Raw genomic sequence first — 15,540 nt, forward strand, 5'->3', positions numbered from 1 at the left:
CGCCACACCGACTCGCGGGCTCTGAAGTCCTGTTCGCCGTTCTGCCTCGAGCCGCTATCGTGTAAACCACTAGGCGGCGACAGAGAAAGTCTAGCCTAAAATGTGTAGTATATGCATGCTGTACAGGCTGTTAGTGTTGATATAGAATGCAGAATAAATCTGTTTGGAAAGCTGTGTGACGTTTTGCATTCATGACCTGAATGACCTCAAGAGGATAACTCAAGAGGAAAACTGTTTCCACTTGAGTTACGCAGCAGAAAAGTAATAGTTGGCTGGGTTCAAACGTGGCCTGGCTGTTTTAAATACCTTTGTGTTATATTTTACTTCTGGGTAAGGATTTTAAACATGACCATAAATCACATATGACACACACACACCGCACACAAATATACACACGCACACACCACACACAACTACACTCCCACACACACAAAGGCACACACCACACACACACGCTCATACGGTCTGTGTTTACAGAACATTGATGTTGATGAACCTGTGTTAAGCCCCTTGAGCATGTTGCACACGTTTTGCTCCGGACTCTGGGGAAGATTCTGCCCGAGTACTCCAACCCCAAATAAAGACATAAGCCAGTGCATTGTTGTTATGACCCGTCTCAAGGTGTCACCCCAGAGAAGATAAACAGCTTCTCGGTGGCCCGTGTTTAGGAGAGCTTTCCAAGGGACAGAGTCCAGGTAAATGTTTGTGTGATGGTGTCATGCAGTGTTATGGATAAGCCTGCGGAGGACAAGACTTTGAAAATATATCTTCATAACACGCTCCCCCGACAGATACGTGTCGTAAAGCATGTTTAGCTGCAGGACCCTTGCTCCAGGAGGATGTGTCTCGATGAGAGTGTTTCAACTCCAGACCTTCTAATCTGCTGTTTCCAACACATTCTAACCCTGGATCACAACAGCATTGATAGGTCGCCAGGGAAACGTGTGTTTCTTTTGATAAAAACATCTGATAAATGAATCTAAACGTGTGTAAAATGTGTATATGCGTCAGATGAGAGCGGACTGAGGGCAGCAGAATGTGTGTCGTAAGAACGTGTATCTTCAGGTGCGTGTGTGTGTCTGAAGTGTTTGACTTCAGTGTGTGTGTTCACAGTGTGTCTGCGTCTTCACATGGTGTATGTGTTTCTGCAGAACACGTGTGTACTTTCAGTGTGTGTGTGTGTTCCTCACAAGGGTCTCTTCACAACTTGTGTGTGTGTGTCTTCTCCAGGAAACAGGAAACACACAGCCAGTATCATACAAGCATCCGAGCAAAGACAGACCAAGCGTTTATAAAGGTACTGAGGATTCTTTATTGCCATGATCCCTCCAGTTCACAGTACATGATGAACATTGACTAACTTCAGCTTCTCATGAGGGCATGAACAGGTCGGGGGAACAGCGTCACTGCAAACTGTTTTGTTGTGTGTGTTTTCAGATACATTCCCTTGGCGTGACACTGGTCAGTTCAGCATCAGCCTCTTAGCCATGGCTAAACTAAGTGCATAATGTGTAGCATCCTCACACGTCATGCGCCACAGCGCCCCCTATCCTTCACAGGGCACACAGCATCAGTGGAAGGAGTGATTCTACTCAAGCTTTACTCCAACACTAAACAGCCCGTCTAATCACAATGGCCACAGACAGAACTGTTTTCTACACGTGCGACAGGGGGATGACACACCAGAGCACGGCATCCCGGCGTGAGGTTATCGAGGCGCGAGCTACGACTGTGTTCGTCCTCAGGGACGATGGGACGTCGTCCAGTATAAGGCAAACAAATCAGGACAACTGGAGGGAAACAACACAGTCGTACATCTCACATAACGGATGGTCAGGAGCTAGAAAAAGGAGTGTGACTCTGGGTGGAGACTGTTTGTTTCCGTGGGATCATGATGTGGCTGATAGGCTGAGAGGCCGTGTGGTATCTGGGTGAGTAGACCCTAGCTAGAAGCTGCCTGGAAGGAGGTGTGAAGTGGTGTGTTTGTCTTATAGTATTTATGAGTTTCTAGTGCACCGAGAGTATGTTTTGGGAATGTCTCATGTTTAAAAAAGGAATTATTGGAAGTTGTGTTTTCGTGCTTCAGTTGGTTATGCTCCAAACAGGAAGAAGATGATAATACTTCCGTAAACTTGCAGACCTCACGTCTGACCGAAACACAGTCCACTCAGACATCTCCTCATGGCCCTCCTGCTGGACATAGCTGCTGCCTATCTGTACAGGGCAGGCCCAGTCCCTTCGTTAGGAAGAGACACACCACACCTCACAGAGGCTCCCAACAAAACCTGAAATAACATCCATGTAACTGTCCGTTTAGTCCACATTATACAACTGTTGTTTTTAGTTCAATGAATACCAGTAAAGTGTTTCTCTGTAGTTACACGGCAGTTGTAACCTTAGAGTGATGCAAAATGTTGCTGCGTAGTTACTTGCTGGTTAATGTAACCTTTCATGCAAAGTTTTGCTTTGTAGTTGCATGATAGTTAAGGTAACCTTGATGTAAAAGTGTGGCTACGCATTTTCCTATGCCCTTGATGTGAGGTGTTGCTCAATGGTTTGACCAGCCTGCATCCTCTCTGGGTGAGCAGCTGGCCCAGGGAAACCACTGGTCAGCTGGTGCTTGGTTGTTTTCAGAGAGTCAGAGTGCGTCCTGTTAAGGAGTCCCTCATGGGGGTAGAAGCCTTCCTTGATGAGGAACTAGCGATGGAGCTTTAAATGAACAGATCGGTACAAGAGCAATTTACGCAAAGCAGTATAATTTTCAAGGTAATACTATAGGACAAGAACTTTGCTGAAATTTTGTTCCTCGTGTCTTAATGTCTACAAAAGAGATACTGTTTTGTTTCTGCTTTCCAGACCCTCTTCATGTCCTTTTGAAAGAGCGTGACTTTTCTATCCCCCCCCCACCCCCCTTTCCACCACCTCCCCCCCCCCCCCCCCCTTACCCCACCCCACCTCCTCATATTAAAACAACTAACAAGGAATTCCACATTGGCAAGATTAATAAGTTATTACATTTTATACATACATACACACATACAGAGGGGAGCTTGGAAGTTGCCGGGCATCGTTTTCATGCTTGTACAACTTCCTACAATCTAATGAACTATACAGAACACAGTTAAACAGAAAATACTCTTGTCCCTCATCCCACCCTGTGGCCCAGGCCCCAGGAGACTCCACCCTTAGAGACAGCACGAATCAAACAGCCCCTGTGGACTCCTGGGCTAATGTCTGTCTGTCTGTCTGTCTGCATGTCTGTCTGCATGTCTGTCTGCATGTCTGTCTGTCTTTCTGTGTGTCTGCCCCACTCTGGAGGGCAGACACAACCCAATACACTAAAGAACACAGAACCCTTCAGCTCTACATGTCTTCACATAAAGATAAATTTAGATTTATAATTTAATCAGAGTTATATCATAATCTGCTGGTACCTGGTTATCACAGTGACTCTAAATTAAAATTACAAGAGGAAGTAAAGGAGTATTTACAACAAAGAAGAGCGTCGAGTCCGAGTGACTGGCGATTGTTTGGCATCCCTTTTGGAGTGTAGAATGTGTGTGTGTGTGAACATGTTAGTGTGTGTGTATGTGTGTGCGCATGCGTGCATGCACGCGTGTGTGTGTATGTGGTTCTGCAGGGTGCAGGACAGCTGCCTTGGCCCCAGTCAGCAGACAGTGTTGAAGGAGAGCCGTCTGGGCTCACCTTTGACCTCCCATTGTTTCTGGCGTCTTCAAAGCTGCACCTGAACACAGGGTGAGGGGAAGCAGAACAAACCCACGTTCACATTTCAAGCAAATCATAACCTGGGCGCGTTGAATACGTCTCCCTGGCCCGTGCTGAGAGAGGCTATGCCAAAAGTGCGAGGAGAAAATATTGCAGCGACACACACAAACATACTGGAGGGTGGAATAGACAGTTCCTCTGCCACACTTCACATCCCTCCCTGTTAAGCCACACTTACAAACACAGAATAGTCTCTGAAGACATCAGCCAAACACAAAACACATTTTAATACAAATGTGTAACTATAATACTCTTTTCTAAAGGACTGTCCGTTTTAAGTTCAATGCCTACATGTTTTTTTTTCTCTTCTGTTTGTGGAGGAATTAAGAGCTGCAAGACAAGGCTCAGTCCAGCAGGGGGCACACTTCTCTTCAGTGTAGCTGCTACAGTCAACAGAGGAAGAATATGAAGGTCAACTCTCCAGACACAGTCTCATGTACAGCTGAGGTGTATCGGTGCGACATCGTCTTCATTCCTGTCACAAATCCTCGCAGTTCCTCTGACGAAAACGTCCCAAAAAATGTCGACCCCGTCGGCTGCACTTCATCTGAGTCATGAGAGATGGGCATCTCTGCTACCGATCCGTCTGAAGGGCTCAGAAACACTCAAATGGCACTGAGGAGTCCCCCAGGGGAGGGACAATGACCCGAAACAAAGAGACCCGGTCCCTCGAATGGGGCTGCTGAGCGAGGAGTCAGTGTACATCACTCTGTCTTTTGAAGCAGGACCACGCCAGCGGCCACCTCATTGTCAGGCCCTCTCTCCTCTAGTGATCCACAACTGAGCTGTTCCCCTGCAGAGGGTGCATGGCACTGGGCAGAGAGAGGTGAAGGGGTCTGGGGGTCTTGTGTGCGTAAGGAGACACACTGTTCACACACTTTTGGCTCTGGTGGAGAAGACGTCCGCCTCACATGCTACGCAACATCTTTCTAGTCAGTCGAACTGCTTCGAAAGCAAGCGCTATTCAGCCCAACTTGTCAAGTATGTAAGATAGAAGAACTATGGTGACACACACATGCACGCACGCTCTCACTCGCACACACACACTACAGAAACAAGTACTGTGAAGTCAGCAGCCTCTGGGTGGGCTGTATATGTGGTCAGTCCATGAGCAGGACCAGGACACGGAAAACTAGGATGGGTGTTGCATACTTTTGAACCCCAGGATCGTCCCAGGGTACTGGGACAGGGATTATATACAGAGAGTGGCGGGTGCACTTTTGTTTACTCATATGTGTCTGCGCACACATCTAGTACTGTTCAGGTGGGACACGTATTGTATATAGTCAATGTGATGTGTACACAATTGACTTGGTGTGATTTTGTGTGTGTGTTTGTTTGAGTATGTGCCGAGCATGCATACGTGTGTCTGTGGACGTGTGTGTATCCATACTGTGTGTGTGTAGACATGCTACAATGTGTGTATGTGTATGTGTGTATGTACACATGCTACTGTGTGTGTGTGTGTGTTTGTCTGTGTGTGCATACACATGCTACTGTGTGTATGTGTGTGTGTGTGTGCTACAGTGCGGTGACAGAGCTAGCAGGGCTTGTTGACATTGCACAGCAGCTCGGTGACTTTGATGAGGTGGGCCACCGTAGTCTGGGACTCCTCCTGCAGCCGCTGGTTATTCTGCCGGAGGCTCTTCACCTCAGCCTGCAACACCGCCTTGTCCTCCTTCTCCTGCCAGGGGGCGGCACACAACAACACCCGTCTGTCAGACCACCATGGCTGGGAGGAGGAGGAGGCTGGGGGGGTGGACAGGGGAGGGTGGGAGAGTGGGGGTCAGGTGGAGATGGACATGGAGGAGGGACGGTGGGTGGGGGGTTGAACAGGGGGAGGGTGGGAGAGTGGGGGTCAGGTGGAGATGGACATGGAGGAGGGACGGTGGGTGGGGGGTTGAACAGGGGGAGGGTGGGAGAGTGGGGGTCAGGTGGAGATGGACATGGAGGAGGGACGGTGGGTGGGGGGTTGAACAGGGGGAGGGTGGGAGAGTGGGGGTCAGGTGGAGATGGACATGGAGGAGGGACGGTGGGTGGGGGGTTGAACAGGGGGAGGGTGGGAGAGTGGGGGTCAGGTGGAGATGGACATGGAGGAGGGACGGTGGGTGGGGGGTTGAACAGGGGGAGGGTGGGAGAGTGGGGGTCAGGTGGAGATGGACATGGAGGAGGGACGGTGGGTGGGGGGTTGAACAGGGGGAGGGTGGGAGAGTGGGGGTCAGGTGGAGATGGACATGGAGGAGGGACGGTGGGTGGGGGGTTGAACAGGGGGAGGGTGGGAGAGTGGGGGTCAGGTGGAGATGGACATGGAGGAGGGACGGTGGGTGGGGCTGGGGAGCTAGGTGGGGGGACTTTGGGTAAGGTGATGGGTTGTATGGATGGATAAGAGGTGGGGGTGGAGATGTGAATGAGGAGGTGCTGGTGGAGGAGGGGAAGGGATGAGGTGGACTAAGTGAGAGCGGAAGGGGAGGTGGTTGAAGTGGAGGGGGACAGGTAAGGGATGACTGCACATAGACAGCACAATTACACACAATTACACAATGGGTTGAGACATACAACTTACAGACTCTCTCTCTCTATTTCTCTATCTATCTATCTCTCTATTTATCTCTCACTCTCATTGACTCTCAGTCATCAACACAGAAAAACATCAATGACAACCAAATGAACTGTGTACGTTCTTATGGCGGAGATGACAGTTTACTATGGCAACCACCTATTTTGATGTCCAATATCCAATTATAAATGAATGACACACCAAATGTGAGTGGGTACAAATACAGTTATCGAGTAAGATGAGTCTCAACATATCATCACCTAACACTAGGTGTCACCCAACCTCCAGGATGATCAAATCATCATTTGTAACTTTTAAAATGGTGATTTGCCACCGTACTTCCTGTTTGCTGGGTGATTTTGCCACAGTACTTCCTGTTTGCTGGAGGCCTGTGACTGAGAACAGGAAACCACAGCTTTGGGTCTGGCTGAGCAGGAAGCTGTCATACCGAGGCATGCTGGGTCTGATGTCATCGTAAGCATATTCCTGTCTGATTTACTGGTCTGAATATCTAAGATGGCAAGAGAGGTTTGTTCAGCCGGACATGGAGGGAGGGGGGCTTCTCACAGTTCAGTGTAGAATGAAGAGTTTGGTATTATCATCAATCTGACTCATTAGGGGACTACAGTGTTACCCTAGTTAACCTACTGCTTACAGTATATACCTTAGTATACTTTACTATAGTCTTACCCTCACAATCTTAGTATTCTATAGTGTAACCCTAGGAACCATACTTTACATTTTTGTAGTGGACCCGAACATACCCTAGTAACTGTAGTTTACTAGTGTAACCAAGAAACCGTAGTTGACTCTAGTACAGCCTTGGAAGAACTGGATGGTAGAGATCTAGCTTTACACTCTCCAAAAAGGAAACAATTTCAGACTTTGCTACAGGTGGCTGTCCAACCTTTCAAATGACCCACTGCTACAGGGAATCCTCGTGTGCTTGAATAACACTCTAGTTTCAGTAAGGACCTTCCAACATGGCTGCTCCTGGAGCTGTTCTGGCCCTCGGGCACCATGACAACAGTGCTCAGTCTCCAGGGCAGACAGCCAACACTGCATGATGTTCACACAACGACCAATCACAGGGTCTTACAGGTATCACATGACTGTCCTCTTCCTGGACAGGGAGCCTCCCTATTGGCTAGATGTCTGTGGCCTAGAGGAACTAGATTGATGATAATACAGGGTTAATGGAGGTGTTAGGAAAAGGAGGGCGTTTACAGAAAATAACAAAGGTTAAGGATTTGTCTGTGTTTGGTGTTAGAATAGTTGTGACAAACATTTCCGTTCACACACTTGCAGGACTGGATATGTCTGAGCGTCATGTCTCACGCATAAAAGACCAAGTTGGGTGAATAGCTTTTGCACCGGCTTGTTCTCTCTGGCTCGGAACTGAGTCTCACTTCAACTGTGTGAATTTTGTTTCTCGAATTTAGATCTCCCGTTTCCTCCAATTGGTGGTGTGCTTGATGACGCTCTGAAAGACCACTGGAAACCGTCCGTTTGCATTTTCCCTGGTTCCTTCTCTCACTCTCTGCTCTCCCCCATTTCCTCTCTCTGTCTCCCTCTCTGTCTCTCCCTCTGTCTCTCTCCTCTCTCTCTCCTCTCTCTCTCTCTCTCTCTCTCCTCTCTCTCTCTCTCTCTCTCTCTCTCTCTCTCTCTCTCTCTCTCTCTCTCTCTCTCTCTCTCTCTCTCTCTCTCCCACACACACACGCCCCCTTCCCCAAAATCCATGTCTCTTCCGGGTCCTCTTCAGCAGCAGGTGCTCTGTATGGGGTCGTGAGCGTGTCTTTGTGAGAGCAGCAGCATGAGAGCTGCTGTGCAGGCCCTGCAGTCCCAGGAAGACCTGGTCACTCAGTCACTTTCTGGAGAAGTCAGACGACGTCAGTGGAGGGAGAAGATGGTGCTAAGAGGTCTTGAAAGTAGCATGCGGCGATGACAGAAGTAGCCCGTCTGCTTGTCAGGTGTTGGAGGAACTGAGATTCAGTGAGGGGGGGGGGGGGGGGCAGTGAGGGGGGGGGCGGGGGTAACCTATCCTGGAGGGGGAACGAACTTCCCTCCACTCCTCCACTCTCATAGTCGAGCACGGTTAGGTCTTGTTTGTTTTAGTAGCTCAGGAGTCCAAGCGTTATTGTTGGTGTTGTTGTTGTTTTTGCCTCCACTGCCATTGGTGGTTAAGTGTTGAAAGAGTGAGCATGTCCGCCCCCCGGTGTCCCTCCAGCCAGGACCCTCACCTCCACAGCTCACCCTGCCCAATGATAAGACAGGTTGCTGGGGCTAGACCCACCCTGCCCCTACCCTCTATCACCTCCGGGTGTTTTTGTGTGTCTGCTGTACCAACGAGGACTCTGCGGGGAGGGGAGCTATGGGTGGGGAAGGGGGTAAGGTTTGGTTAGGCAGGGGGGGGGGGGGGGGGTTGGGTGGCGTCACTGTGTGGGCAGGATGCTGTGTAGAGGAGGGGGCAGGGTGGTTAGGGGGGGGGGTCAGGGTGTCTGAACAGGAAGTACCTTTTGCAGGTCGTCCTGGAGTCTCTTCAGCATGGCCTCCAGCTGGGAGACCTTCTCCTCCAGGTGTCCCGGGGAATCACTGCAGGGCGGAGACACACACACACACTCAGCACACACACACCTGATACCTGGGGGAGTCACTGCAGGGCGGAGACACACACACACACTCAGCACACACACACCTGATACCTGGGGAATCACTGCAGGGCGGAGACACACACACACACTCAGCACACACACACCTGATACCTGGGGAATCACTGCAGGGCGGAGACACACACACACACTCAGCACACACACACCTGATACCTGGGGGAATCACTGCAGGGCGGAGACACACACACACACTCAGCACACACACACCTGATACCTGGGGGAATCACTGCAGGGCGGAGACACACACACACACTCAGCACACACACACACCTGATACCTGGGGAATCACTGCAGGGCGGAGACACACACACACACTCAGCACACACACACCTGATACCTGGGGGAATCACTGCAGGGCGGAGACACACACACACACTCAGCACACACACACCTGATACCTGGGGGAATCACTGCAGGGCGGAGACACACACACACACTCAGCACACACACACACCTGATACCTGGGGGAATCACTGCAGGGCGGAGACACACACACACACTCAGCACACACACACCTGATACCTGGGGATTCACTGCAGAGCGGAGACACACACACACACTCAGCACACACACACCTGATACCTGGGGGATTCACTGCAAGGCACACGCACTCTTCCATACCAGGAGACTCTGACTCCAGACACCATTTGGAGAGGACAAGCAGACACACAGCAGCCTAAAACAGTGAGTGTGTGTGTGTACGTGTGTATGTGTGTGTGTACATGTGTGTGTGTACTGTGTGTGTGTGTGCGTTTGTGTGACCACACATACCTGTCCTTCATGTCCTTGATCTTGCCGTCGGTCTGTCCGCTGAGAGAGGATCCGTCTGCTCCAGACAGACTCCCATCTCCTGCTCTGCGGTCTGGAACATGGAACAGTTTTGTCATGCTGTGTGTGGTCAGGGTGTGTGGTCCTGTGTGGTCAGGGTGTGTGTGGTCATGCTGTGTGTGGTCATACTGTGTGTGGTCCTGTGTGGTTGTGGTGGAGCTGCTGGGAGCCTCACCCTCTCGTGACAGGGCCTCCAGGATGCTCCTGCAGGCTGACGCCAGGTCAGAGATGGACTGCCACTCCTCCTCTGACGAGTCTGTGTTCTCTGACAGGACTGGGAGAGGGAAGGAGGAGACATGGGCGTCAGTCTGTGTTCCCTGACAGGACTGGGAGAGGGAAGGAGGAGACATGGGCGTCAGTCTGTGTTCCCTGACAGGACTGGGAGAGGGAAGGAGGAGACATGGGCGTCAGTCTGTGTTCCCTGACAGGACTGGGAAAGGGAAGGAGGAGACATGGGCGTCAGTCTGTGTTCCCTGACAGGACTGGGAGAGGGAAGGAGGAGACATGGGCGTCAGTCTGTGTTCTCTGACAGGACTGGGAGAGGGAAGGAGGAGACATGGGCGTCAGTCTGTGTTCTCTGACAGGAATGGGAGAGGGAAGGAGGAGGCTGCTCACAGAGCTGTATGTAGGACAGTACGGCAACGCAACAGGATCACATTCATCCTCGTGATGGCTTGGTGAGCTATGACAAAGAGCTGCCACCAGGGGGGGTGTCACCACGCGCTGTAGTCTGGATGTGTGGTGGTCTAGATGTTAATAGTCTAGATATGTGATCATCCATATGAGGTAGACTATATATGTGTCAGTCTGTGGTAGTATAGATATAGCATATGATAGATACATGCACAAGGTTATACATCCCTTTGGGTTCTAGATGTGTAGCAGTCTGGATATATGACAGACTAGATGCTGGAGGAAGGACAGAACAGCCTTCCTCTGAGCAGAGCGCGTGGAGAGAGAGAGAGAATCGGAAAGCTCCGAATCCGAGACTACCCCCCCCCCCCCCCCAAAACACTCATCCGTTGCTGAAAGGATGAACGTGTGCGCTCTGACGAAACCAGAGTGATGACTCCCCCAGCCTGCCGGCAGCGATGGAGGGCGAGAGCAGATGGCCTAAAGGGAGCTCCTCGATTTGGGGCAGCCTAAACCGCCCCCCTCCCACCCCCCATCTGTCCCTCCTTTAGTCTGGGGCTGGTGGGGGGTGGCAGGGGGGCGGGGGGTGAGAGCAGGGGAGGTGGGGGGAGGAGGGGTATTGGGTTAGGGGGATAGAGGGCAGCGTAGATGAAAGACGAGGGACAAAGGGGATGGGGGGGGTTTGGGGGTGGGGGTGCGTGTGGGGTGGGAGGGTAAAGGAGGATAATGAGGAGAGGGGTTTAGGGGAGAAAGGGTCTGGAGGCTAAAAAAGGATTTGAGGCTCAATTACAGCCAAGGCCACTTCTGAGCAGTAGTAATGGTTGGTTTGGAGCACCATTAGCTCATATCAGCTGCCATGGGCTCCAGTGTCTGTGGTGAATGAGCTTGAGTGTCACCAGGTTCCTCTCCTTCTCCTCGGGCACATAATGGCCACTCTGTCGCTCTCTCTGACGGATCCTTTGTTCCGCCGCTCGCTCTTTTCACAAGCTGTCTGGGCTGTGAGACGGGCATCGCTGTCTGTCTGACTGCTTACCTGTCTACCTATCTGTCTGAGTAACTGTCTGTTTGACTGTCTGTTTCTCTGCTCACTGTCAGTCTTATCTGTCTGTGTCTATCTCTGCCTGTCTGTCTATCTGCTTGTCTGTATGCCTGTCTCTCTGCCATCAAGTGTCAGGTCAGAGGGTGTGTGCGTGTGTGTGAGGGGGCGGGGGAGATACCCACTCTTGGTGATGGAGTAGTGGAGGCTGAGAGCTCTGGAGTTCCTCTCTGCTCTGTCCAGACAGGAGAGCTGGGAGGGGGCCAGCGAGGGCCCGCCGTCCTCACCCAGCTCAGCGCCCACCGACTGCACACACACAAGAACAGGATCCGTTACCTCCAGCCACAGACAAACCAGGGGCGTAGCCAAGGGTAGGCCTGGGTAGGCACAGGCCTACCCATGTTGTTCTAAGGCCTACCCAAAAACGAAAATATCTCCGAAAAATGATGCACCAGGTGCACATTACAAAGTATGTGCGACGTGCGTTGGCAAATACAGACTGTTCCCTGTGAAATCGGTATTGTGGGTGGGCTTCTGTTTGCAAGTGGGTTACTTTTGGGTCATTTAGCAGACGCTCTTACCCAGAGCGACTTACAGTAAGTACAGGGACATTCCCCTGAGGCAAGTAGGGTGAAGTGCCTTGCCCAAGGACACAACGTCATTTGACACGGCCAGGAATCGAACCAGCGACCTTCTGATTACAAGCCCGATTCCTTAACCGCTCAGCCACCTGACTCCCTCCCGGGCTGTGCAGGTTATGGCTCACCTGTTCTCCATCCAGAGGGACCTTGGGTTTCACGGCGAGGATGAGGTCGGGCGTGGCGTCTCGGAGCTCGCCGGAGTTCTCGTAGATGTGGCCGTCCACCTTCAGGCCCACGTTGTCATATACATGTCTGTCAGAGAGGCAGGCGGGGTCAGTGCCACCACAAACTAATCTGCTGTTTATGCAGACCGGCTTTTCAATCCAATCTAGGGGGCCAACAAAATCTCTGAGGCGATCAAGTAATCTTCAGGATTGTAGAGATTTAGGATAAGATTTGACGTTGATAGCTTGAAAGCTTTTTCTTCAAACCCCTTCGACGCGTACACACAATGGAGCGGATCAGAGGAGGAGAGGGATTCCATACCTGTCACATATGTCCCTGCAGTGAGGCTCCCTCTCCAGGGAGCAGCTTCGTGTCAGCTGGGTGGCGGGGTCCTCTGGGGCCTGGAGGGAAGGGGCCTCCTGTAGAGAAGTGGCCCGAAGCAGGGGCAGGCTCGCGGGGGAGAGGAGCGACGTCTGACCCTCCTCACCCTGGACCTTGTCTGACCGGGGATCCTCTGCCTCTCCTCCCTCCACCTCCATCTCTATCATCTCTGCCTCCCTGCCCTCGCCTTGCTTCCTCTCCTCCTCCTTTTCCTCCTCCTCTTCCTCCTCCTCCCTCTCATCCAGCACCCAGGCTTCCCCAGACTGGCCCTCCCCAGGTTTACGCTCAGCATCCTGGATGGCCTTCTGGTACAGCTCAGAGAAACTCCTGGAGGCAGAAGACAAAATCAAAATAATAATAATGAATACAGATTTATTGTTATTATTATCCATAAAAAATATGTTTTCATCCAAAGCAATATACAAGATTGGGGTGGGGGGGATTTGAATAAACAAACTATTGATTTGAAGTCAAATGCTCCACTGCTAAGCTACACATATTACATAATAATGCATTTATTTAACAGGTTTTATCCAAAGCAATTTACAGAAGGGATTGGAACTTGCGACCTCTTGAACTGCAGTGAATTTCTCTACCGCTGAGCTCTGCCCCATCCCTTGAACCATGCTGTGTGGGTCTGTTCCTCCAGTGCATCATGGGTCTGTATTAGCATTCATCAGTATCACGCTGCTTTTACATAACAGCAAAACCTCCCTGTGCTCTGAGGACGACAAAGTGTTGTTCCTGGCTGTGAGAAACGACAGTCTGGTTGACAGTCCGCGCGCTCTGCTGTTGTTGTGTCTGAACGTTCCAGTCAAAACTGAATCTACTAATGAGCGGGTTGTTTTTAATAGGCTGGTAGCTGGCCGCGGTGAGCCTTGTGTTTGTGAGCGAGCGTACAGACCTGGAATACTCTCGACTTACTACTACTAGACTTAATCAAGTGGTCGCAAGCTCAAATCCCACCTGTATGGTATGTTGTTCTGGATCAAAGTGTCTGCTGAATGGAGACTTTATTATGATTTAAAAGGCTCCATGGGCAGTCCCCATCTGGCTGACGTTAGGAGGATCTGGGCCTGATGCTGCTACAGTGACCTAGTCCTGAGTCATTAGAGACCATTAGAGGAATTGATTGGTGGTGAGGCAGCTGGTGTGACACAGTCTAGGACTCACCAGAAACAATGGAGTAAGCTGTGACCTCAGAACGGCGCCCTCTCAATTCATTTGTTCCCCTCCCCACCCCTCATCTCCCCTCCTCCCCCCTCCTCCCCTGCTAAGCTCTCATCCCCTCATCAGCATTACCAGTCAGACAGCTCACTCTGCTTTACGACCCCGACCCTGTGTCCCTTGCACTCTCCCTCCTCCCTCCTCCCTCCCTCCCTCCCTCCCTCCCTCCCTCCCTCCCTCCCTCCCTCCCTCCCTCCTCACCTCCCTCCCTCCCTCCCTCCCTCCCTCCTCCCCTTCTCTCCCCTCCCTCCCTCCCTCCCTCTCTCCCTCTCCTCCTTCTGTCCTCTCCCTTGTCTCCTTCCCTGTCCTTTCCCCCTCTCCTTCACCGTCCTCACCCTCTCCTCTGTCCTTCCCCTCTCTCCTTCTTTAACCTCTTCCTACCTCTTCATCTTCCCCACCCCTCCCTGGAGTCCTGTTTTCCCCATCCTTCTCCTCACCCCCCCCCCTCCTCTAACTCCTCCTTCCCTCCCTCCAACACTAACCCTCACTCCCCTACCTGTTCATCCATCCATCTCTCATCCCTGCCCCATTCTCCTATCCTCTCTCTCCCCCTCCCTCCTCTACCCTCCAACCTCCCCAAACTCTAACGATCTCTCCCCTACCCGTCCATCCATCTCTCCCCCCCCCTCCTCCTGCCCCCCTCCTGACCTGCGAGGTTTTCCGTTCTCGTCCGGGGGGATGACAGTGATGTGGATCTTGTGTGCGGTGCGCAGCAGGCGCGCCCTCTCGTCGGGGCTGAGGTGGACCAGGCCCTGGCCGCACAGACGCACCACGCGGGCGCCCAGCTGCAGCCCGCCGCTCTCCGCGTAGCCGAAGCGCTGCAGCTCCGTCACGAAGCCCCTCCTCGCTCATCAGGAAGCCTGGCTGGCCCACGCCGTCCCGCAGGGGCGTGACCTCGCGCGCCTCGCAGCCTCGCGTCACCAGCTGGGGGCCACGGCGAGAAGAGGACAGGGACAGCGTCAGGCGACAATGTTAGATGACGATAAGTGTGTTCAACTTCATGCAGCGCCCGCAGCCGCCTGCAGCCCGGCTAACTTGAAGCAGCCAATGGCAGTCTCAGCTTCAAGGCAGCAGGCTGCAGCCGACTGTCGGCGCCCGCCGGCGCTGCATGAAGTCGAACACACCTATTGTTAGATGATGGTGGTGCTGACCTACTCAGTATGTAACCATTCAGTAAATATCCACTCAGTATGTGACAAAAATCTGTCCAAGGCCATTTTTTACTGGGAAACAGGAACTGCACCTGAAACGCACCGCACAACTAGAAAACAGTAGTGAGACCATGACGTGAGGACGTTTCCATAACAACTGACCCACCTCCAGTCTCTGCACCACTTCTCGTATCTCCTCACCTGGCTGTCCATGACGCTAATTGACACCCCGCCTCCCCCCTCTCGTAGAAGATGTCCCAGACAAGGCCCGCCTTCCGCCCTGCTCTCCGTCACCGCCTTCCAGCCAATCACATCGCGGCAGCAGCAGTTGAACACCACCCTCCGCGTGTATCTCTCGATGAGCCACCACCGACTCGGCGACACCCCCCAGCAGGCAGGGCAGCTTCTGGGCCTCGCCCCTGCCACTCCGTCCCCACTGCAAGCCCCCTGGAGACAGGCCGTCGAC

General features: G+C 52.2%; 1 protein-coding gene across 2 annotated transcripts; it reads right to left on the reverse strand.

Moving 5' to 3' along the window:
- Window positions 1–3,004: 3,004 nt before the first annotated feature.
- LOC124468029 (signal-induced proliferation-associated protein 1-like) lies at window positions 3,005–15,534 on the reverse strand. 2 transcript variants are annotated; one of them, XM_047020588.1, is made up of 10 exons: window positions 15,241–15,534; window positions 14,572–14,847; window positions 12,637–13,023; window positions 12,276–12,402; window positions 11,695–11,815; window positions 10,410–10,426; window positions 10,016–10,097; window positions 9,784–9,874; window positions 8,857–8,935; window positions 3,005–5,470 (listed from the first exon to the last, which is right to left on the reverse strand). In XM_047020588.1, exons 3-10 carry the CDS (start codon window positions 12,861–12,863, stop codon window positions 5,327–5,329), a joined length of 888 nt encoding a protein of 295 aa, XP_046876544.1. In that variant the 5' UTR covers window positions 12,864–13,023; window positions 14,572–14,847; window positions 15,241–15,534; the 3' UTR covers window positions 3,005–5,326. The 2 variants fall into 2 exon arrangements, with proteins under 2 accessions (XP_046876544.1, XP_046876543.1); XM_047020587.1 differs by lacking the exon at window positions 10,410–10,426 and having other exon boundaries at window positions 10,016–10,114.
- Window positions 15,535–15,540: the final 6 nt, after the last annotated feature.

The sequence above is a fragment of the Hypomesus transpacificus genome, chromosome 5, assembly GCF_021917145.1.
Source record: "Hypomesus transpacificus isolate Combined female chromosome 5, fHypTra1, whole genome shotgun sequence".
NCBI classification, from domain to species: Eukaryota; Metazoa; Chordata; class Actinopteri; order Osmeriformes; family Osmeridae; genus Hypomesus; species Hypomesus transpacificus.

What these genes read in the sequence shown, in the direction of transcription:
- LOC124468029 (XM_047020587.1), bottom strand. Translation starts at nt 12,863, where the DNA reads ATGATAGAGATGGAGGTGGAGGGAGGAGAGGCAGAGGATCCCCGGTCA. An exon ending in TCCCTCTGGATGGAGAACAG is followed by an intron (nt 11,816 to 12,275) that starts GTGAGCCATAAC and finishes GTGTGTGTGCAG; the next exon opens with TCGGTGGGCGCTGAGCTGGG. An exon ending in TCCAGGACGACCTGCAAAAG is followed by an intron (nt 5,471 to 8,856) that starts GTACTTCCTGTT and finishes GCCCCCTGGCAG; the next exon opens with GAGAAGGAGGACAAGGCGGT.